Genomic DNA, 24,816 nt, shown 5'->3' on the forward strand with positions numbered 1-24,816 from the left:
AAAAGTTTAACAAAATTAATGCATTGCTAACAGATGAGCTAAAAGTTGTCTCATTAATATGTAGCTCAAATAGCTGGCTTAACTCTGAATTAATTCAATATACAAAATTAATTAATTTCATTTTGTCTTCCCACTATTACAGAAATAATAGCAAACAGGACAGGTAGTAATTTATATTTAGTTATTGCTCAAGTATACTGATCATTATCTTTAACTTATGTTACATGAATTGGAATCACTACTAAATAAAGTAAATGAAATTTGATCTGATTTGGAAGTCCTTTCGAATCTTGCTACCTCCTACAGTTTAAATGCTGAACTAAATAATGTTACCTGAGTAACAAAATCTTGTGAAACAGCTCTAAATCTGTTTCTAGGCAAGCAGAGTTTATACAGCACCTCATTAAAAAATTTTGATGCAGTCTTTAGTGACCATCTAGGTCAAACACAAAGGTTTGGAGTAAAAGGCAGTAGGCCTGTTGGAAATATGTGTATTTAAGAATTGTGTAGATGCAACAGCGAGGATAACATAAACTACTTCAACAGCTAACTAAACAAAGAAAAATGGCCACAGTCTTGTAAACTTAATGATCTAAATGAAAAAATGGACACCTTCATTGGCATGCAGTGTGTTCATAATTAAGGGGCTCAGACTGGTTGGAAAATCTCTTATCTTAAACAACTTAAAATGTATATATATAAAAGATATTTTTTCTCAGAAACTATTGGGAATAAAAATTTGAAAAAAATATGACTGGTTGGGTATATATTTCTAAGTATCCTAAAAGAGGGATTTCTGAATATATTGATTAGTTTGAGGATAATAATTATTTTTGTAAAAAGTTTACATAAATGTAAAATAGTGTTACACTTTTCTATGAATGTAACCTTCTAAGGTCCTTGAGATTTACAAAATTAGAAAATGCCTGTGTAAAATATGCACAATACTCCAATGAGTATATGCCATAAATTTGAACAAATTCTGGCAAGTAGAACATGAGACAAAGTACACTTTATTCTTAAAAAATACAACTTATGGGTAACAGCCATTAAAGTTGTCAATGCATCCCAGCTCCATATGATGGGTTGTCTGCACCCTCTATCATATCACTTTGCAGTATCCTTTTCCCTGCTTGCCTGCATTGTCTTGCCCATGTTTCAAGGTCTCTAATAACTTTCTCTGCTACAATAATGGTTTCTTTATTTAAATTTAACATTAACAGTGTTATGAAAAGAATAGTTGCCACTCACCATATAGGAGAGATGCTGAGTCACAGAAAGGCACAACAAAAATTTGTCCTGGGTTTTCCATTGTTTAAATGCAATATTAGTTTCATTGTGAAATGACCAAGAGTTTGTAGTATGGTAGTCACACCTTGCAACATTTCCTTTTCTGAACATTGTCACTGCATCAGAGACACCAGAATGCAGTGTACTAATTGCCATTAACACTGTCTTGATATTCTGGCCCATTTTATGTTGTGGATGGACTCATTAGGATTCTTGGTGCAGCCATGAAGACATTTCTTCAATAGACTTACAACCGACAATTCTTTGCAAGTTCCTTTGAAGACCTCCTGTATAAGGAATAGCTGGTTTGCGAATAAATTTCTTGCCATTTTGTTGTGCTCTGTTGCATTTGCACCATGAATTACTTTATGGAGGGCATAGGCCAAGAATGGGTTTATGATCTGTTGAAGAGATGTGAAACAAAACTGTTCACACAGCTTTTCTCATATCTTCTACACTTCTAACATTTTGCCTGGATGGCCATGCCATAGTAATTTTGAATTCATTTTATGACAGATTCTGTGAGTCTGTTCTTACCATTGGATCCTCTGTCATCTTCCAATTTCTTTGCCTGCCATGCAGTTTCTGGTCATCACAGTCTTGTACCTACTCGCTTCTGTACATGATGTATTCAGTCCTACTTAGTTATAGTTACATTTCCTCCATATAGCTTCTCTTACTCAACTGCTTTTAAAACTTTTGAATCTGAACCTCTTAAATAATTGCCCCCGGAGGTGGGGGACTCAAAAAATCAAATTTCCATCTAAGAACTGTCAAATGTGCAAGGTCATGCCCACATAGTGTTTTGTTTAAGTGAATGAATAAACCATGAAGAGGATTGATTGCTAGTCACCATAAAGGTGATCCACTGAGTTGCAGACAGGCACATTGGAAAGACTGATAACATTATAGCTTTTGGCCAAAGCCTTCATCAGCAAAGAAAACACACACACTTTCATACAAGCAAGCACACCTTACTCACACATGAATACTACCACCACCAGCTCCAACTGGAATGCAACTGTTGTGTGAATAGCAACCTGGAATGGGGGAGGGATAGTAGAGTATGGTGGGGCTTCTTGGATGAGGTTGCCAGGTGCAGTGTCAGGTGAGCTGTGGAGGAAAAAATGGGGATTATAAAAGGAGAGAGCAGATAAGGGAAAATAATGGTCATTACATTAGCAGGGGGTGACACACAAAGAGGGTGAGAGAATGTGAAAAGGGAGGAGGTGATACAATGAGGGGATGGAAACTGCTGGGGTGGAAACAGTTGTGTGGATGGTGTAGGGGCAGTAGGTTACCACAACAATAAATGATCCCATCAACACCCACCACACAGTCACCTTTGCAGACTGAATTGGTACCAGTTGATGCATGTGTAGTTTTTCCATCTTCCATGTTCTGCAATTCTGCTTATTGAAAAATCCTTGGATATGGAGCTGAGCTTCTTCATCTGTCCACAGAATATTCCATGGTCATTCATTGTCCACTCTATGCAAACAAGAAATTCAAGGGTGAACACTTGTCTTGCTGGCTGGTCAGTAGAAATCAACTCCTGGACATTGCTAATTTTATATGGATAATAGTGCAGGATGTTTCATAGGATTTTATGCACTGTGCTTGCAGGCATTTCCAGTGTTAGGGCAGTTCCCCTTGTACTGCATCTTTGCACACCACCAATTGACCCCTCCTGCAGTGCTGTGGCCAGATCTACAGCAGATCTTAGATCAACTGTTTTCATCCCTCTGCCCCAATTAACTTTGAAAGAACCTGTCTTTTTTAATTTTATAACCTTTTTCTCTAGATCCTTAGCAGACACCAGACTAGTGCCGTTTTTTTCATAAACCTGAGTGTCCAGAACTTCTGCAAGGCTGTTGGTGCACAGTCATTGGTCTAGTAAAAAAGCTTTACCAACAGTATGTGATCCTTCATGCAGACTTTTCTGTTGGGTATCTGCAAACTGAGGGACAACCATGTGTCATGTTTCTGTTGGTGTGGACATTCCGATGCTCACGGCATTATCTATTGCTCAAATATTTGTTTTTTCCATGATATTTCCCCCTGCATCAATAATATGCTGTTTAAATTTGATTTCATTCTGAGGAGTGGGTTCTCTTTCTATAGCATTTTCAAACTGGAAATTAATTGTGGACACCTAGTACTAAGCTACTGCTTTCAGACTGGCTTCCACAGAAAACTGTAACCACTAGGAGAAGTTTTAGAATAAATAGTTGGATCACAAGGAAAAAAATGTTTTCTGCCAAGAGAAGAACATCTTACATAAAATGTGTAATATGAATGATATTTATCCTGAATTACACTATATTACAATATAAAAAAACATTAAAAAATGAAGTTACAGACCCCATAGAAGTAGGTAACACATTAAAGACTTTTTCAAAAATGTTGCAGTTAATATGTCAAAATCATACATAAATAAGAATACCGTATTTACTCGAATCCAAGCCGCACTTTTTTTCCGTTTTTTGTAGTCCAAAAAACCGCCTGCGGCTTAGAATCGAGTGCAAAGTAAGCGGAAGTTCTGAAAAATGTTGGTAGGTGCCGCCACAACTAAATACAAATTCCGTATTGTTCCTCTTCGAACGTAGCAGCATTTCAATGTACTACGAAAATCCGACTGGCAAGACTGTTTGGGATATTTGTCAATATAGCCAACTCCGCTTTCTGAATTTTTTCCTAACTGTGAGAAGAAATGGTTGCTAATAGGAACTTTTATGAATTGTGAATCACATGCAGTATTCTCTTCACCATAAGAATAATACGAATATAAACATTTTGCCATGTATTCTTTCGTGTTTGCTGCTATCTCATTTAAATCCTGTCCACCTAATAAACTACGAAACTAGAGTGAGACAAAAGCAGACGCGGAAGAATATACATACCATGTCATGTTTATATCCGTATTATTCTTATGCCTAATAGTGATACAGTCAAAAATGAAGCACAGCAATTGACTAGATTTTTAAATCTAAGATGACTCTAATTTCTGTGCACAATGTACTAAAGAGGCGTCTGCAAAGATTTTCAAACGGAAAAAATTTTCGCTAAATTCTCGTTGAGAACATCTTCTATCATACGCAGTCTATTATTTGATTCTTGTTGATCATTATCAAAGAAAGCAGCAGTGTAAGTAGCAACGAATAGCTGTCTCATGCCATTGTTTCGCTAATGAGACGATTCCTCTCTTTGTTTTTTTTTTTAATTGTTAAGCGTGGTAGCGTCCACAAAAGCAAGCCATGCCGCAAGCGGCGACAGGCCGTAAACACTCATTTTCAGAATGCGACAAACAATGCATGACTCAGTACAGTAATGCATTTTCAGCTTTGAGTGACGGAAACACCTATAACAAAGAGAACTGCACTTGTCAGATCAAAGAAAAATAAGCAATCAATTCAAACCAGACGAAGCACGTGAAAAAGGAAGGGTACGGAGCGCCTGACGCATAACAACGGCTACCTGGTAAAGCTTAACTGCTAAGCTTACGACTCGAACCAAACTACTACAGCTGTATCGTCATTCATTCAACCTAAATTGTGTCTCATATTACAATGGACCAAGTTTGTTTCGATTTGGAAGTGCGGCCTAAAACTTTTCTCTCCCCTTGAATTTCGAGTCTCAGATTTCAGGTGCGGCTTAGATTCGGGAAAATGTTTTTTCCTCGATTTCGAGTCTCATTTTTCAGGTGCGGCTTAGATTCGAGTGCGGCTTAAATTCGAGTAAATACGGTACCCAATACAATACATATAAAATAAGAACATGTAGAAGGTCAATGTACATCAGTACTGTCACCCAAGATGAAGTAACAAAATCCGGGCACAGAATAAACATCTTATGAAAACAGTGAAGAAACTGTCTCACTAAAATTTCAAAATGCTTTAAACAAGTACATGAACATTCTTTTTACTTCTGCCAGTGATGAACCAATTACTAACAGTAAAAGTAAGCATACAGGATATGTAAATACAAAATCATATTTGGATGAAAACCTACAGAATCCTGTATAATACTGTTTAAGATATCTGCTATTCCACCTTTGCCATGCATCTGCATTATGGAAACTCATATTCTTGAAAATAAAAATCTGTAGGCAAGGATAGTAGATTGCAAAAGTACTGTGATAATCATGATCACCATAATATAAAAGACAAAAACTTACATTTAACCAAAATCAACACATCCCTATGCCTAAAAGATACTTTCCAAATGGAGGTGAAACTTTATAACAAACTCCTCAAAAACATTAATCCTTAACTCACAAGGTGTGGTTTTTTTAGACCATGCAAAAATTTTTGAATTCGCTCTCCAAGGCCAGTTGTGGTGGAATGCTTCTATACATCCTCTACCCTCCTTAAATTGCCAAATCTACAATTTTTTGTTGTCAGTTGCATTATCGCCTTCTACGTTTATTGTTGACACGTGTTATTGGTAAGTGTTGGAGTCTCCTAGACCGTGGCTCATGAACTATGTACCTGCTTCCTTCAGTACAGTACCATATAGTTCAAAATTTGTTTGGCACAAATGTGTCATTTTTAACTTTCCCAAGTCTGATGAAATTGTTAGTCAGTCTATGGAGGAAGGTGTCAGTGATGTAGATCAAGAAATAAACAAAAAATACAATGATTTTACATTAGCCAGTGATCACAGTTCTACTATCAAACAAGAGTATCATTCACAGGAAGAACTTCAGAATCTGTCTGTTTCTTCAGTGAAATGTTTAAAGTGTCTGTTGAAATCAAATGTGTTCTTAGTGGTGATAAAAATGGGTAGTTTGCAGCAATGAATGTCAATTTGACATTTCTTTTTCAGCTGGAATTTTTATGTGTAAAATTTAAACTCTAGAATTTAGTTTTATTTGGAAATTTATTTGCTACAGAGATTGTATAATTTTTTAGAATGTAAAACCCAGTACTCTAATAGTCTATTTATGTGTAATGTTTAGAAGAACCACAAAAAATAAGGTGCTTTTGTGTGATAAATAGTAAAATGCTGCAGGCTTTGTTTAGCACAATAAAATAAGCTAAAATCATTTAAACAATACTTAAATAATTGTAAAAATAAATGTTATACAGCATAAATGAAGAATTTCAAATGAATTTTGCCTTAAACCTTTGTTTAAATATAGGGGTCCCATAGACCCCTCCTCATGGTATACGTTACAGAAAATCCACTTCGCAAGTTACGGGTTAATGCAAATGCTGAGGTTGAAGCTTTTGGAAAAATCTTTCACATTATACTTAGAGAACCCCTGTTTTTATTCCATTAACGTATATTTAAATTTAGGCAGAGTATAATATTAATATGTAAATGCGTGAACTGTATTATATGGAAGGGACAAAAAATGTAAGTTATGTGATGAATTATCATATCATTTTTACCTGTGTAGGTATAGAAACTGACTTGCTCGACATCTTCGAAATGAGCTGCTTTTGTAGACAACTAAAGAGAATATAGTACAATACAATGTGTCACTTCTCAGGAATGGAACTATTGAATGGAAAACAATTCAAAATTTTCGTGTGAGAGAACTCCAAAAGAAACTCAAGAATTACATTTTAATTTAATAACAATATAATAATAATAATAATAATAATAATAATAATAATAGCAGTAGTAGCAGTAGTAAAATAGCACCTATCAGTAAAAATAATAATAGTAGTACTAGCAGTAGTAGGAGGAGGAGGAGGAGGAGGAGTAAAATAGTACCTGTCATAATGTTGAAAGCAGAAAACAAAGCAGAGCACAACCATGTTTTAATAACAGATTTTTTTACTCTACAGCTAAGAAGAAAATACTTTGCTGTTAGGGTTATTGCAAATTTTTGTGATAAACATATCAGTAAATTAGATTACTGTGCCCATTTACATTCACTGCTTTCATATGGCATCATATTATGGAGTAATTCATCATTAAGAAAGAACTTTGTCATTGCGCACAAGCACAAAATCAGAATAATAGCTGGAGCCCAACCAAGATCATCCTGAAGACACTTATTCAAGGAACTAGGGATATTCACAGTAGCCTCACATATACTCAAATTTTGTTATTCATAACCCTTCCCCAATCAAAAGTGATAGCAACACTCATAGCTACAACACTAGGATAACGGCTGGTCTTCACTATTCTGGCTTAAATGTAGCTTTGGCACAGGAAGAAGTGAATTTTGCTGCCATTAAAGTCTTTGGTCACTTACCAGACATATCAAATATCTGACAGATAGCCAACCAGCATTTAAAAATAAGTTAAAAGAATGTCTGAATGACAACTCCTCCTACTTAACAGAGGAATTTTGGATATAAGTTAGTAATTTTGCAGTTATTAAAAAAAAATTGAATTATGTCACATAAAGAAGCCTTTTGTTAAACAGACATGTTCCACATCCTTATGAAGTTTCAAATTCATGATCTATGGAACAAGTACTAATCCTCTGTAAAGCAGATTGTTTGTTTTTCAGATCAACTAAGTATTTTTGCATTGTATTATAGACCTTTTGAGAGTTACTGAACTTGAAGAGAACTATTTTTCAATTTTCATTGATGAATTGTAAAGCTTTCATAACTATTGTCATAAAGTACCAAAATCAAGAGTTTTCTGTTTGATTTCATGCAAATAACATGCTTATCATTCTATTCAGGTGCAATGATGTTCATGTTTTGGCTACAAAAAGTAAGAACTGCATTGGAAATAACTGTTTAAGTACACCTTGTACTAATGCTGGAAATTGTCTGCAACACCATTCAGAGTTTCACTATGACTGCTTATGCACTGATGGAGTAACTGACATAAACTGCAAATTTAATGGAGGCAAAAAGACTGGCAATCTTAATACTTGGGCTTTAATGGCCTTATCATCTGTAGTCATCTTTATAATTGGTAAGAACAATAGCACAAGTGATATGTATTTTGAATATCTACTCCATAGAACACCCATGTGCAGCGACCATTGGCTATACAAATGGAGGAATGCGGTGATCAGTTACGAATAATCTGAATTTATTGCAGATTAATTTCAACTATAGAACACACATCATCGTTGCTAGAGGTAATAAAAACTAATGATATAAGCCTATACAGGACCCTGTCATGCAGTTAAAATACAAATTACAAAAAAAAGTATACCATACACCACCCACTGTGGCCACATCAAACTTATCTTTCAAGTTTAAACAATGGAAAATCCAGGCTGGAATGTAACAATATTGTGAAAAGAAAAGTAGCCACCTAACATATAACAGAGATGCTGAATCGCAGATAGGCACAACAAAAAGACTCACAAATATAGCTTTCAGCCAGTAAGGTCTTCATCAAAATTAGATGACAAACACATACACACACACACACACACACACACACACACACACACACACACACACACAAATATGCAACTCACACACACATGACTGCAGTCTCAGGCAACTGAGCTCACACTGTAAGCACCAGCACCAGTGCATGATGGGCATGATGGAAGTGGAGACTGGGAGGTTAGACGATGGAAAGTGGTGAGGTTGGGGGGGGGGGGGGGGATGGTAAAGGAGAGATGTAAAAAGACTGGGTGTGATGGAGGAATGAGGGCTGCGTGGTGCTGGAATGGTAACAGAGAAGGGGCTGGATGAGAGAGGACAATGACTAATGAAGATTGAGGACAAGAGGGCTCCAGGAACGTAGGATATATTGCAGGGCTACCTGTAAAATCAGTCATGTGATCTACAAGCTAAGCTGCAACCACAGTGGTTCATTCTATGTGGGCATGACAGCCAACAAGCTGTCTGTCTACATGAATGGCCACTGACAAACTGTGGCCAAGGAAAAAGTTGTCCTCCCTGTTGCTGAGCATGATGTCAAACATGGCATCCTTCATTTCAATGACTACTTCACAGCCTGTGCCATATGGGTCCTTCCCACCAACACCAGCTTTTCTTAAATGTGCAGGGGAGAACTTTCCTTGCAATATAACCTACATTCCTGCAACCCTCCTGACCTCAACCTCTGTTAGTCATTGTCCTCTCCCATCCACCTCCTTCTCATCAGTTACCATTCCAGCACTACACAGCCCTCATTCCTCCATCACACCCAGTCTCTTTAATTCTCTCCATTTCCGCTATCACCCCCCCCCCCCCCCCTCCCCACCTCACCACTGCCCATCGTCTAACCTCCCGAATGCACATAGCTGCCTTACCCTCTTTCCACCTCATCCCTACGTGCTCCCCAATTTCACTGTCTGCCACCCGTACCCTTCTATCCCTCCCCCTCCCCCACCCTGTCCCAGCCTCCTCTATACCCCCACCCAGTCTCCACTCCCATCATTCCCATCATGCACTGGTGTTGCTGCTCGCAGTGTGGGCTCGTTTGTCTGAGACTGCAGTCATGTGTGTGTGAGTTACGTATGCGTGAGTGTGTATATGTGTGTTTGTCATCTAATTTTTATGAAGGCCTTACTGGCTGAAAGCTATATTTGTGACAGTCTTTTTGTTGTGCCTCTCTGTGACTCAGCATCTACACTATACGATAGGCGGCAACATTTCTTTTCACAATACTGTTATCTTTCAAGTTTGAATATAGTCACACCTTTAAACATATTGAAAAAAAGACAGCATATTTTACAGGATATGAATGTCACCTACATTGATATTTTTACAGAAATAAACCTTAGCTTGACTATTGTCCACATAAGGACACTCATGGTCGAGGTTGCCAAACTGTTAGTGCTGTTGTAGTCTGTAAACAACAACTTCAGTCTATGTTCATATTCTTTCAGATATGCTGCTTCTTTCTTAAAATGTTTATAGGTGTGACTATGTATTCAAATTTGAAAGACATATGTGTCTACGTACAAGTGTGATGTAACCACATTGGGTGATGTGTTGTATATACTTTTCTCATTTGTATTTTTCCTGTATTACACTGTCTTGTGTACTCTTGGATCTTATTTGCTTCTTTTACCTCCAGCACTGGTGGTGGTTGTTCTATAGTCAAAATTGATCTGCCATAAATTTAGATTATTCATGGTTGATTGCTGCATTCTTCCAGAATGCATATGTCTTCTTTCAAAATTACATGAATCATTATAAGTGACTGTAAAATACACATGCACACCAGTATTCTTGATTTATTTCTTAGCTTTAAAAAACATATAAACAGATTATCAACATTTTCCTATCACATTTCTGATAATTCTCACTATCATGTGGCATTACTAAACCATTCAATGTGGTATTTTTTTTAATTTTTTTTTCACTTAGGGCAAAGTTTTTCATGCATAAATAATTTACAATGAAACTCTACCAACTGGGGAAAGTTCAGGTATATTGTTTTCTTGTATACATTGAATAAATTTCATTAATACACACCTTTTCTAAGTACAGAGCAGATTTTTTTACACTTTAGCCTCTTTCTGTAAAAGTAAATAAAAATTTAAGAAAACGATACTTTAGGTCAGTCTCATTTTGTTTCACACCTATTTCTTTATGTTGGAAGATTCTGCTTCCAGTTTACAGCCAATTTACATGCCACTACCAGTAAGCATTCTAAAAAACATTATCTATGTATTACATATACACCATCACATTCCACCTTCTCTAACTTAATTTCCACAACTGTCACCCATTAATTTCTCTACATCCTTCCTCTGCATCAACTGTTTCCAGCTTTTGAACTAAAATTCTATGAAATGACCTGCAGCAAAGCTACTGAGATTATATGTCAAATTTTCATGGCTAGTAACAGAACAGATGTATTAATTTCATCCAGATGTAGTACGTTTATTCTGGATAACCATTAATATATGTATATCTGACAACAGTCCCTCCAACATTGCTTCAACAACTAAATGCTGGCTAACTATAATGTAATATTGCCCAATCTACAGTATATATTCTTTGAAAACAAAGTTTACAGTATCTTATCGCTAATCATCTGTTCCTTTATGTTGTTCACTTTTGGTACAAATGCAATACTTAAGTGTAACACTACTCTAAGACCTGCCATTCATTTGTAAGTCAACATTTTAACAGTTGCATGAATAAATGTGAACTTTTGTAATCTGGTCTGGCAGCCATGTATAGTTGTCAGTCCAGTAGAGCAGAGGCTGCAAGTAAAGATGACTTTGCCATGTAGGGAATGAGAAACAGTGTGCTTTTACTGTAAAAATTTGAAACTTAAACACAGAGAATATAACCATTTTTACAGGCACCAAGTAGCAGAAGTGTTGAGTCATTAACAGGCCCACAAAAAAAATTGTAAACTTTGCTAGGTTGCAGATGATCACCTTTCCTTATAAATTATTTACATTCTGCCAGAGCCACATTTTCCATCATAGTCAGGTACCTCTAAATTTTAGTAAAAATGCAGCTTTCATCATTGAAGTGGCTGTATTATCTCTGCAGAAATTGATTAATTCCATGAAAAAACACCTTCTGCAAAGAAAAGGAAGTCTGTGTGTAGAAAGGCTATCACCAACCTACAGTATTGACAATTTATTGATGCAGGTTAAAAGTAATACACTAGGTTCCTCTACTTTGATTATGCTATTTTCTGTAATTTAAATTTTGCTTTGGTAGTTCGCCAGGTTTAATTATTGATTCTACACAATGAGACTTGCTACCATCTTCAGGTAGCTGCTGAGAAGTGATGGACTTGTACATTGGACAGCCATTTATATTCTTGTACCCTGACCCCCATGTGGTGGATGGCATGGTGGAAAAATAGAGCCATGATCTAGAGATCAGCAGTAGCTGCTGTTCCATTACTGAGTTCATATCCCACTTCCCTCAATATGCAAGCACAACATCCCATTCCCAGCTAACATAGAATTTGCTCTCTCTATTTATAAGGTTTTGCTCAAGTTAAATTTCTACCACTTTTGAAGCACACAGTCCCAGTTGAGTTATCCTTATCATCATTATTTCATCGCCATAGACACCCAAGTTGCTGAAATGGCATCAACTCAAAAGACTTGCACCAGGCGAACGGTCCACCTGACGGGAGGTCCTAGCCGCGCAGCATTTCCATTTCCATAAGAAATGTTAAACCTGTCTAAGCTAATCTACTGAATTGGATTTTGAGCATTGTTTGATTCCCCCCCATTCTCAGATACTCTCAGAAAGAGCTCATGGAGTATAGCGAGTACTGACATAAATACCATATTAGCTATCTAACAGCTACCGAAAATTTGGGAGATGAATGTTATTTGCCTTACTGAGTGTGTTCACTTCATGATTAACAAAGTTCCAAAATGTTCTTCACTTCATTCTTGTACTTTTGAATTATTTGTGTTTAAAGTGTGGTTTTTCCTTTTTTGATAACGCACTGAATAATTTAGAAGTTGCCTGTAGTGTACATTGATTAAGGCTAATTCTGTGCATTAAATAAAGCCTCTCTTCTGAGCACAAGATACTTTGTTCACAGGTATTAACAAGCTGAAATGACCACTACAGTGAACTGTATTGCAGCATGTAAAAAAACAGCAATTTTAACTCCTGTAAAGTATAACATCAATAAATCATGAGTGGTGCTTATCTATTTAATGATTATGGACTTGTAGTATTTGAATTTGAATTTTCCCAGCATAGGAAGGTCTTGAATATTTCTTGGGTATTCAGTTGTGTGGCATTGTCCAAAAGGCATGCTATTTTGGTAGGCCAATTTCTTGTCATTTTGAGGTATTGGTGATGACTTCTGATATCTGGTATTTAGTAAGGTGGCATTGTCAAAAAGGCATGAAATTTTGGTAAGCCAAGATGTGGATCTCTGCTGGCATGGTGACAGTGCATCCTTGTTTTCTTCAGTTGTCATGATGGAGTGGGTTTCCATATAGATTGCCACTGTGTTCTTATCATGCTCAAGGCAGGCTCCCAGGCCTTGTTTAATTGAAAGCCACTTTATTTATTTATTAGTTCATTATGTCCTCAGATCTCTACAATCTCTTTGAGAATGCAATTCTAGAAGGTGTTGGATTGTTGCAACAACTTGCTGTGATCATAATTCATGCTATGTCCTTGGGGGATGCAGTGCTCTGTCATAGCAGACCGTCAGCTGTACATTGGCTGTGTAGTGTTTATATTCAGTCCATCTCTCCTGTACTGTCCAGATAATCTGGTCTACATGTATTTTCCCACACTCACAAGGAATGTGATAGATTCCCAGTCCTAAGTCATCTTTGGCTGATCCCAACAATGCTTTGGTTTGGCTAGTAGGCAGAACACACAACTGACATTGTGTATCTGGAGTATTCTTCTGAGTTTTGCTGATGTATTCCCAAAATATGGAATAAAGGCCATTGCAACCAGTTTATCTTTGTCCTCAGCAGGCCATGGTTCTGCTTCTTAATCTTAAAAGGTGTATGTGGCAGTTGCTGTAACCGTTTGTACAGAACATGGCCTGTAAGTACTGCAATTCAGCTGGTAGTCTGTCACAGTCTGTGAAGTCACATGCTCTGTGTACTAGTTTGATTAGGACACTATCATTTTGCGAAGGGCCATGGCAACTAGACACATGTGAGTAAAAATCAGTATTTGTCAGTTTACAGTAAATGCTGTGTCTGTGCCACTTGGTCTATGCTTGGCAAGCACATCTAGAAATGTACAGTGTCGTTGAGCACGGAGAGTGGTGCAAGAAGTATTGACCACCACAAAGATATTGCACAGCAAAGCATTGTCACAAGGCACCAATGAGATGCTAGGAAGGAGCCGTACCTCTCATGGTTCCAAGGTGCCACCACCATGCCTCCACCATGAAACAGCATTGCCAAAGGCCAGAACACCACAAAGATACTGCACAGCAAAGTATTGTCACAAGGCAATAATGAGATGCTAGGAAGAAGCCGTGCCTCTCATGGTTCCAAGGTGCCACCACCATGCCTCAACCATGAAACAGTGTCACCAGTGGCCAGAAGGGTAGTTTAGTTTCAGGTCAAATACTGTCCACTTCCAGGAAATTCCTGCCACAGTAATGTCGTTCTGCTGTCTACTCAGTGTGAAACAGCTCATGTCAATCATCAGGGGTGGAGAGACTTTAATCTCTTGTGAACTGTGCCTACATACCAACACTATCAGAACTGTGTCAACAGGTGTCTATGAACATGTGTTTTCTAGTGACTGTAGTGAAGGCACAGTGCAGCCATTCTGAACTTATATCAATTTGTCACTCAGTAATCATGGCTCAATTAATGTGTTCTGAAGCACAGGTTTACATGTGGAATTTCATAGCTTCAGCTGAGCCTGGCAAGTGAAGATAAGTTTTATTGTAATTAATAAAGCATTACTTATTCAGAGTGTTCTAATTACCTGAATTATTATTAGCCACCTCAGTGTCCAGGAAGTCGCACACAACAAAATGGATGTTGATTGTTCTCTTCTATCTGATATTGTGATACAGCAAATTCAGATGTTGCAGGATGTCATGTAGGTAATCTGGCCATAAGGACAACATCAGCCACAACATTTTCTGCAACAGTTGAATTCACTGCACCAGAACGTTAGATTCATGGTGGAGAAAAAAGAAAAAAAATCAACTTAATTCCTGGATGTGCACATTATGTGAAGAACAGATGGCACACTAGGACACAACATCTACCATAAACCAACATACACGGATTTGTACTTCCATGCCTCCAGCTGTCTAACTCTTCTGAATAAGAAAGTGTCCTAAGCACACTAGTGCACAGAGCACAGGAAATCTCAGACCATGACAGTCTAGCAGTTGAACTGCAATACCTAAAGGCGTCACTCCCTACAAACAATTACAGCAACCACTAGATAAAACATACATTAAGACTGAAGAAGTTGAGACCTCAGCCTACTGAGGACAAAGACAAACCAACTGCAACAGAAATTATTCCTCAAATCAATGTCTATTGCTCTCAGTGTCTTATATACTGGAGCTGCCTCTAGTTATAACAAGGCGGCCGGTCATCTAAATTCAAAACTTCTGGTTGCGTAAGCAACTTCCATTTGATTAGTGCTTGGGTGCTGCTCAGAAGGGTCTTGTCTTTCAAAGCTCTGTGCCGTATCATGTAGCGTCATTTGCTGTGCGAATGTTGCGGAGTGCGTCAGCCTTATTCTGGGTCTCACTGGGTGTTGGCTTGCTATGTTCACTTTGTGTTAACATGCCTCAGCAATGCCTTTGCGATGAGCGTATCATCATCACTGGCAGCACAGCAATAGACATTGATTTGAGTGGACAGTTTAATAAGCAGCAGCTTATGGGTGGCCCTAATGTTTTTTGTGTACTACGAATGGAGTTCACATGTGACATACAAGCTGTTTTTGGAGGCTGACCTTGGCCATTGTTTGGGGCAATCTTGCTGATTATGGTGGTCTTGAAGCTTGAATCATCAGCAAACATTAGAAGAATACTCTAGATACACAACATCAAGTGTACGTTCCACCCACCAGCCAAGATGAAAGCCTTATTCTACATCAGTAAAGGATGATTTAGGACTCTGTAAACTGGGGTCTACCACATCTCTTGCCAGTTTGGGATAATTTATGTAGACCAGACTATCCAAGCACTACAGGAGAGGTGTTCTGAGCATAGATGCCACACAGACAACAAACAGCTGACAAAAGTCTACTGTGGCAGAGTGCTGCATCTCCCAAGGACATACCATGAATTACAGTGGCAACAAATTTTTGCAATGATTGAACAGTTCCTGAGATTGTATTATCAGAGAGGCTGTAGAGATCTAAATGCATGATGGAATAATAAATAAAGAGCAACTTTCAATTAAGCAAGACCTGGGACCCCGCCTTGAGCAAGATCAAAGAACAACAACAGTCCACTGGAAATCCATTCCCATCACAACAACTGCAGAAGATAATGCCAGCAGAGATCCATGCCTGACATACCACAGTGCTGCTGAGAATCCTGGATTGTCCCCAATGTCACACTTGGCCCACCACTATACCAAGTCTGCACCCAGGGATGGCCAGATGGAGGCTGCAGGAGGAGGGGAGGGGATATACGGACAGCACCCAGCAGATAGCAGTCAGTCACCATGAAAGCTTGAAGACAGCAAGAAGTTTGCTTGCTGAAATATCATGCCATATGGATGATACCACTCAGCTGCACATGTTAGAAATATTTAAAACTGATTCATAGTGTTACAAGAATTTTTTTTAAGAAAGCATTAAATAGCTCATCTACTGTGTGCCCTTGAAAACATCTTCCCATTCTTCCTCCAATAAATTCTCTCTTAATAGTGTGACTGAGTCAGCCTTTATAATTCCATTAAACTGAACTTTTTCATTTAGTTAAACCTGGTTGTTGGGCATGTTTTACTGGTGACATATGACCATCTTTTACTGATGAATATCACAGTGTTGATTTTGAGTACACAGTAACTGAACACAAGAAATCTTTGGGTAGCCAATAGCAATATGCAGATGTTCATGGTGTTGACACAGAGTAAGTGATAAAAATAATTAAGACAGAGTTTAACATTCAAGAGTAGATCAATCAACAACTTGGTGCTGCCTAAGACTTTCAGAAAAATATGACATACATGACTACATATTGCTAACATACTGAATGCTGCCCTCTGACTGACTTCATCATTGACTCTCACAATTATTTTTAGACATGTGTAAAGTAATAGTTAAACTTGGTTACTGAATTTTAGTTTATAGTGAGTATGAGGTCAAATTTAGAAGTGGTGTCATCTGACTGATCCCCATAACAATTCTGATCAACTGTATGTTAGCTGATAAGGAAGGTACTAAAGTTTAAGGTATAATCTGAATGACACATTGCATATCTACACAGTGAATTCCCTTCTTTCACGTAGATTTTCCATGTTCATAATTTTGCTAATTCAGTCAGTTTCTTAATTTTTGGGTTGACTGGGCATCAAAAGGCACAATTAGGTTAAAAAATTAGAGCAAGAACAGCACAATGTCAAATCCTGCATATCCTAGACTCAAAGTAATTTTTGTTGTGGCTGAACTTTAATTATGAACATCTTCTATGATAATGAGTTTTTAGAAAAATTAAGTTAGTTACTGAAAAGTGTGAAATTAGGTCTATCCATTGAGTTAAGTCTTTGTGAGATGTTATTAGTTCCCACTTCTCTGATGATTATGTGCTAGAGCAGTAACTACAATTATTGATTTATTTTAAATGAAAGTGTTTTAAGCAATGTAGAAGATTGAAAACTACAATGTACATAATTCTGGAAACAACCCCCAGGCTGTGGCTAAGCCATGTCTCCTCAATATCCTTTCTTTCAGGAGTGCTAGCTCTGCAAGGTTCGTAGGAGAGCTTCTGTAAAGTTTGGAAGGTAGAAGGTGAGGTACTGGCAGAAGTAAAGCTGTGAGGACAGGGCATGAGTAGTGCTTGGGTAGCTCAGCCTGTAGAGCACTTCCCCGCGAAAGGCAAAGCTCCCAAGTTTGAGTCTCAGTCCGGCGCACAGTTTTAATCTGCCAGGAAGTTTCATATCAGTGCACACTCTGCTGCAGAGTGAAAATCTCATTCTGGAAGCAAGTGGAATGATTTCACATTGCTATGTTTCAAGTTCAGTTTCTTTGGGTCCCAAATGATGTTATTCTACACATAACATATTTTAAAAACAGCCTTTTACTTTCTGCATTCCTGCACTGATTCCTGAAATTCATCTTTTGTTTTCTAACAGCTTTCATATATTCTGATGAACAATTACAAATACATATGTATTTTTCTTTTCAGTCTGCCATATTGTTGCTCTTCCACTAATTATTGGTTCTGTGTCTATAGTTATTTGGCAGAAATTATATAGATGGGACAGATACTGGACTAGCAAGACAGAATGCTTTTCAAAATGAATTGTTGAAGTAACTATCAGAAACAATTAGATGTAGACATAAACTGCTGAAGCCATGGCTCATACCCAGTGTTACTGCACTGACACAAACTTTATGATGTGGATGAGGATTCATCAACAGTCACAGTATTATCTGACATGCTTAAATTGTTTTCATTTGAAACAAAGACTGTGATATCAAAAAAGATAGTGTTTAACAAAGCACAGGCATGAGCCAAACATCACAGCCACTGATTAGCCCTCACTTTCCATCACCATAGCCAATGCAACAAAGAACTAAACAGTAGTCACATGTGGAAAATGATGAGTGGTTCAATCCTATGTACCATTATCACTAAAGGAGAAAGAACTGTGACTGACTTTTATTTTATTTTCTGTTTCATAGCAATGACCTATGAAACAGAAAATAAAATAAAAGTCAGTCACAGTTCTTTCCGCTTTAGTTACAATGGTACATAAAGGGGAAAGAACTGTGACTGACAATGACCTAGATTCAGAAGGATGTAGGCTGCAGTAGATACTGGGAGATGAAGAAGCTTGCACAGGATAGAGCAGCATGGAGAGCTGCATCAAACCAGTCTCAGGACTGAAGATCACAACAACATCAATGACCTTCTATATACAGTAGATGCCCAATATAAAGTGGTAGTTGGGGATATGCTTCACCCTCACATTATAGTGTAACCACAGTATAACAAGAGTGAACTGTGGAATGACAAATTATGTATGGAAAGTTTCAAAACCCACATAGTGCATAGTGGCGTTTTACTACACAGGGTGCTTCAAAGTATTTGTATCAAAAATTTGTGGATGATAGATCACATCATGGGGAACAAACTTTTATTAGAAACAAAAATTTTGCTGGTGCTTCCCAGTGACCACAGGCATCTTTTATAATTGGTTATACCTCTGAGAAGTGGTAAGATTTAGACACTCTGCAGCTACACCAAACTTCAAAAATATCTTTCTCTGCTTAGATACACTTGTTACTAAGGTTTTCTTGTTGAAAATCTCTCCATCACTTTACTAGGTAGGTAATACACAGATGCAGCACACATGGTTAGTAGACCATGCTAGTTTGGTGTAATCTCATAAACCCAGGGCTGGCAGATTCAATGGAAAGATACCCCTTATTACAGGGAAACATCAGCAGACATTTTGTCTCTAACAAGTCGCTCCCCATCCCATGATCTGTCAACACCAGATGTTTGACACAAAGACTTCGAAATACCTTGTATGTTGCACAGTATTTAAATTAATGAAAATTAAATTAATGAAAAGGATAATTGCCGCTCACCATACAGTGGAGAAGCTGTGTTGCACAAAGGCACAACAAAGATAATGTTACACAATTAGCTTTTGGGCTAAAAGGCCTTTGTCAAAATTAGACAACATACACACATACACACTCATGCAAATAGAACTCACACACACATGACCACAGTCTCTGGCAGCTGCAGCCAGGCTTCCTAAATTTAAAGAAGATAAGAAGTAGAACATTTCAAAAATGTACCAAATGCAGCAGTTAGGTGAACTTAACTCAATGACAACCAAACAAAAACACTAAGGTAGTTCCAAATAAAATACTGCACCGCACTACATTATATAAAACACAGTAAAAATACACAGTTATCTACAGCTGTTTGCAAACTTCTGCAGGTTCATTTTATCACTGTTTTTGAAAAGTCACTTAGCTTTCTTTGGTGTGTCATTTCAAGCATTTTCTTGTGTGCATACTTTTTTGTAGTCACCAGGTGCAACAACTGAATATGTTTTGTTTCACTTTGCCTGTCTGTCTACATAATCACATTTTTAATATTATCCAATACTCCAAGTGTGCTGGGAACATCTTCTATGCTTTCTTCTTCTGCTTCTTGATCCTCATCTCTGAGCGTTTTACCACAGTCAGTTTGTGCCACATCTATAAGGTCTCTGTCATGTATGAGCTCTGAAACCAGTTCCTCATTGTCAGTGACTGCCAATGGTTCAAGTTATCAAGATCGATATTCCACCTCAGAATATCATTTGTAAACTGGATGCAATGCTGTTGAAGCCTGTGTCTTTCCATTATTCATCTGTTGCATTTTCTTCAATACATCACTTGTTCAAGGAAGTCCTATTAGTGGTCAGATTGAGGCTTTGCCATGCCGGGCCTATTGAATTTGCAACAGTCTTCAGATTGGTAGCTGATGTGGGTATAATCAGCAACCAGTTGCTTTTTGATTTGATGTGTACCATTAACTAGGTTTCAACAAACTGTATGCTCATCTTCAGAAGATAGTGACGTAACATTTATTTTCTGGACCATGTGTAGCTAGGCACTAGGGTTCTGGAGACTGCACTGCATCTTGGTGTCCATGACAAATTCATTCTGATAATGTGTGTGTGGGTGTGTGGGTGGATGGGTGGGTGGGTGGGCATGTAAGCTGGCTAAAATGTATATTATCAAAATGAAGTTTTCAGGGATACCAAGATGCAATGTAATTACTGTGACCCTGGCATATAACTACACATTGTCCAGAAAATAATGTTCTCATAACATCTCGATCACATGATGAGCCTGTAGTGGCTTGAAAACTGGTTGATGCTAAAATAAATTATATTAAATTCAATAAGTGGTTGGTTGCATATCAAACCTAAATAAATTACCAATTTAAATCACAGATGCAGTTTGTCATTCACAATCAATAAAATGAAGTCTTCAGCTTTATAGAGTTCAGGAACACTCTCATTTCCACATTTGAATTTACTATTGAAGTAAGCAGTTCATGATAATAATGAGATGTAAATGCTTATATGATGCCCTGATCCTCCCGTTGGATTAATACCATTCTGTTTTTAGGAAAATCAAAGTTTTTATTTTTTCACATTCTGTCTGTAACACACCAGCAAATGGATGAGCTTGACAGTGATCAAGGATTAGTAGAGCCTCCTCTCTGCTTAAAAGATCACAGGTGTTTTCTCACTAATGGAACACACTCTTCTCAAAACTACTTTAGGAAGGTGTCACATCATCCAAACTGTCTTTCAGTGAATGCAGGTGAGTTGTAATGATGTTCACATACTTGAAACATCTTGAGATTATACTTTTGCCGACACAGAAGTTTCAGCTGATAGCTACCTGATTTATTTATGGCAAAGAGGAAGCTAATTCTGTCTTTATTCATTTTGAAACTAATCTTATTTTTTTTATTTTTTTGGGCTGACAGTTCTGGTTGGAAGCAGTTATTAATAAAATGCCATTTCATCACAATTACACACTCGATAATCATTTAAATTGTCATCTACACTGAATTTGTGTAGATTTTCAGAAAATTATGAATGAAATTCACTACCAGAAGACCCCCAGTGCTCATTTGATTAATTCCATGGAGGTATTTCCAACTTGCAAACCATCTGCCAGAAGCAATAGAAGATTTTATGTCACGTAAATCAGAGTGAAATTTTGTAGCTTGGGCTTTTAATAATTGGCGTGAAAAGTGGCACACCTTCATTTCATTTTATTACAAACCATCTTTAAAGTTATTCATCAGCTTCAGTGTCTTTTCTTTAGTTTTGTCATTTTCTGTCCTTTCTCAGGTCGGTTTCAGCTATGTTTCCAAATTTCTAACTTTATTCACTTTGTTTGTCCAGCCCCTGCTATTTGCTTCAGGAACACCATACTCATGTGATAAACTTGCTTTTATGTCACCATTCTTCACATGGTAAATAGTTTTTAGTTTAGGGACTCCACTAACATCAATAACTACTGCCCATTATTAAAATTTTTAAGTTGGTAATTTATCTCAAGGATTTGTAATTAGAAAAGGAAAGAAGGAAGATTAGGGTTGAACTTCCCTAGAGACCAAGGTCATTAGAGATAGAGCACAAGCTCAGATTGATTCAGGAATGGGGAAGGAAATCACCTGGCATTTGCCAGAAGTGACTTATGGAAATACAGAAAACCTAAATCAGGATGGTCAGATACAGATTTGAACTGTCATCCTCCCAAATGTGAGTCCAGTGTGCTAACTACTGTGCCACCTTAATCGGTAGCCAATCAGTTGAGAAGGCCACTGTATTGATGCAACTATTTATACATTTACTGACAATATTGTGAAAAGGGTAGATTGCTACTGTTACTCACCATATGGCAGAGACATTGAATCACAGACAGGCACAACAAAAAGACTGTTAGACAAGTAAGGCCTTCTTCCAAATTAGACAAAACACACACACACACACACACACACACACACACACACACACACAAAAAAAAAAAAACCATGTCTGGCCTCAGCCACCAGAGACATTGGTCACATGTATGTGAATTGCATCATTTGTGTGTGTGTGTGTGTGTGTGTGTGTGTGTGTGTGTGTGTGTGTGTGTTTTCTAATTTGGAAGAAGGCCTTTTGGCTAAAAGCTTACTTGTCTAACAGTCTTTTCATTTTGTCTATCTACAACTCAACATTTCTGCTGTATGGTGAGTTACAGTCTATTCTTTTCATGATATTGTCAGTATTCCATCCTAGACTCTCCATTATTCTATTTACACATAAATACGTCAGTCATAACATTCTGTTACAGAAGATAAGCTTTATAAAATATGTAGTTTAGCATGTACCTGGTTTTGTTCTTATTTGAGAAAAATTTTGCACAAAATTACCCTAGGTTATTCAGATAATAAAAAGAGGGACACCACATCATGTGCCTGGGGAGAAACTACAATAGAAGGTCCCATGGGTTTTGATCATTGGCCCACTAACCTGTTCCTGCTTTATGTTAAGATCTGCAGCTTTATTTGCATCAGGAAACACAGTTAGCCCTGTTTGCAGATAATACAGCCATTGTTGTGAAGCCAAGCAAAGAAATATTAACAGAAGAAATAATAAATGATGTTTTTGTGGAAGTTACTAACTGATTTTGTTCAAATGAGTTAACCTTAAACTTTAGAAAAAATACAGTTCACTCAGTTTTGCTCTGTCAAAAATATACCACCTTCTACTAACCTAGTACACTGACAAGAAATAATACACAGGGTAGGAAGTCTCAAGTTCTTAGGCTTCATATTGATGAAAAAGTAAACTGGAAGAACCATGTAGCAGACCTGCTAAAATGTTTATGTTTAGCTACTTTTGCCATAAGAATAATGGGGTAACATTCTGGGTAATTCCTCACTTAGGTGAAAAGTATTCATTTCACAAAAGAAAGTAATTAGAATTGTTGTGAACAGTCCTTCTGAGTTTGAAAGTAACACACTAAATGGAATGTTGAAAGGAAAAGTGACCTGCATTACATTTTATAGAATCTAGCTTTGACACAGACAGGGGTAAAATATGCAGCTATAAGACTCTTTGGTAATCTGACCATGTAAATAAATAGTCTGACAGACAGAAGAAATCTTTACAAATGTAGATTCAAGATGTTTTTTCCTCTACAGCTCCTTCTATACCATTAGAGAATTCTTGAATAAAAATAGTTAGTCATTTATTGAGAATAAAACTTGTAAATGACCAGCATATTGCCAAATCACAGAATTTTCTATTCATTTCTCTGATATCATAGCAAGCACACATATATCTATGATATGAATGAATAATGCATTATGCCCATTACAGTTGTGCTCATTTACATTATTGTCAAGCGTTGTTACATAGTTACTTTGTTGACTTCTTCATTATGTGAACTATAATACTGTATTCAGCCTTACGTCCTGTGACACTCCGGACATATTGATAATAAGACAAGTCCAAGTTTAGTTTAGCTGTTCTCATCCCTTTTGATCGTTGTTTTCAGAGCTTGAAGGCTATAAGAGGTAAAGAATACTACAGAAATGGCGCATGCAGGCTGTAATAAGATTTTTACCCCTCATTATATCTCAATCTGTTGTGTATCAGACCATGGTATATTGAAATTTTATTGTATTTACTGTTCCATGTTTGATCCTTCTGTTTTCTCTTTAGCTTTAATGAAGATTATTTTAATTCTACACTTGGTATTGGGAATAACTGTGTACTTACTTTTGAAATTAATGATCATTCTCATGACATTACTTCCATTTATTTGCCAAAAATGTAAACGTAAGTGTTAAATCACTTTTTACATCTCTGCCATTGCTCTATAATGTTTTGGTTGCTAGATACATAACAAAACACATGTATAGGCAACATCTCTCTTTCTGTTTCCCTTTCTTCTCATAAATTATACTACACTCTCCTGAAAGTAAACCACAGTTTCCTTAAATACTTATGTGCTTAGATGTATTACTGAGTAGAGTTAAGAATACAAACTAACTTCTGTTATGTTCATCATGGCAGACTGAATTTTTTTTAAATAGTGATTTTTATGGCAATAGAAAAGTACAATAGATGTTAAAATATATGATTATTATTATATTGTTGAGAGAAAACATCTGGCCCCCGAACATTGAAATCAATTTCTAATTTCAGTTCTGGCTGTCCTGTTTCTTCTGTGTAAATACTACTACAGAAGTCATAGAAGGTCTCAAATAAAAATGGATGCTCAAACAAGTACAAGTCAATATGCTGATAATAGAGAAAATGAGGAGCACGGCGTCTCTTTTAATATGGAACAACTGATGTCTCATCCTCATGAAAATGAAGTTACAGTTTCACTGGAACTACAAAGTAACTAAAAATGGTATTTATGTTCTGTAAGACGAATTTTGCATTACTTTTAAGATTTTAGATTTATCATATATTCCATCTTTATGACT

The 24,816-nt window shown here is 37.1% G+C and overlaps 1 protein-coding gene across 1 annotated transcript in view; it reads left to right on the forward strand.

Moving 5' to 3' along the window:
• Window positions 1-24,816, forward strand: part of LOC124803337 (neural-cadherin-like) — a 251,418-nt gene that overhangs the window by 216,878 nt on the left and 9,724 nt on the right. The window contains exons 24-25 of the mRNA XM_047264522.1: window positions 7,943-8,181; window positions 24,530-24,727. Coding sequence (XP_047120478.1) covers window positions 7,943-8,181; window positions 24,530-24,727 — 437 coding nt within the window. The remainder of the gene's footprint in view (window positions 1-7,942; window positions 8,182-24,529; window positions 24,728-24,816) is intronic.

The sequence above is a fragment of the Schistocerca piceifrons genome, chromosome 6 (assembly GCF_021461385.2).
Source record: "Schistocerca piceifrons isolate TAMUIC-IGC-003096 chromosome 6, iqSchPice1.1, whole genome shotgun sequence".
Taxonomy (NCBI): Eukaryota; Metazoa; Arthropoda; class Insecta; order Orthoptera; family Acrididae; genus Schistocerca; species Schistocerca piceifrons.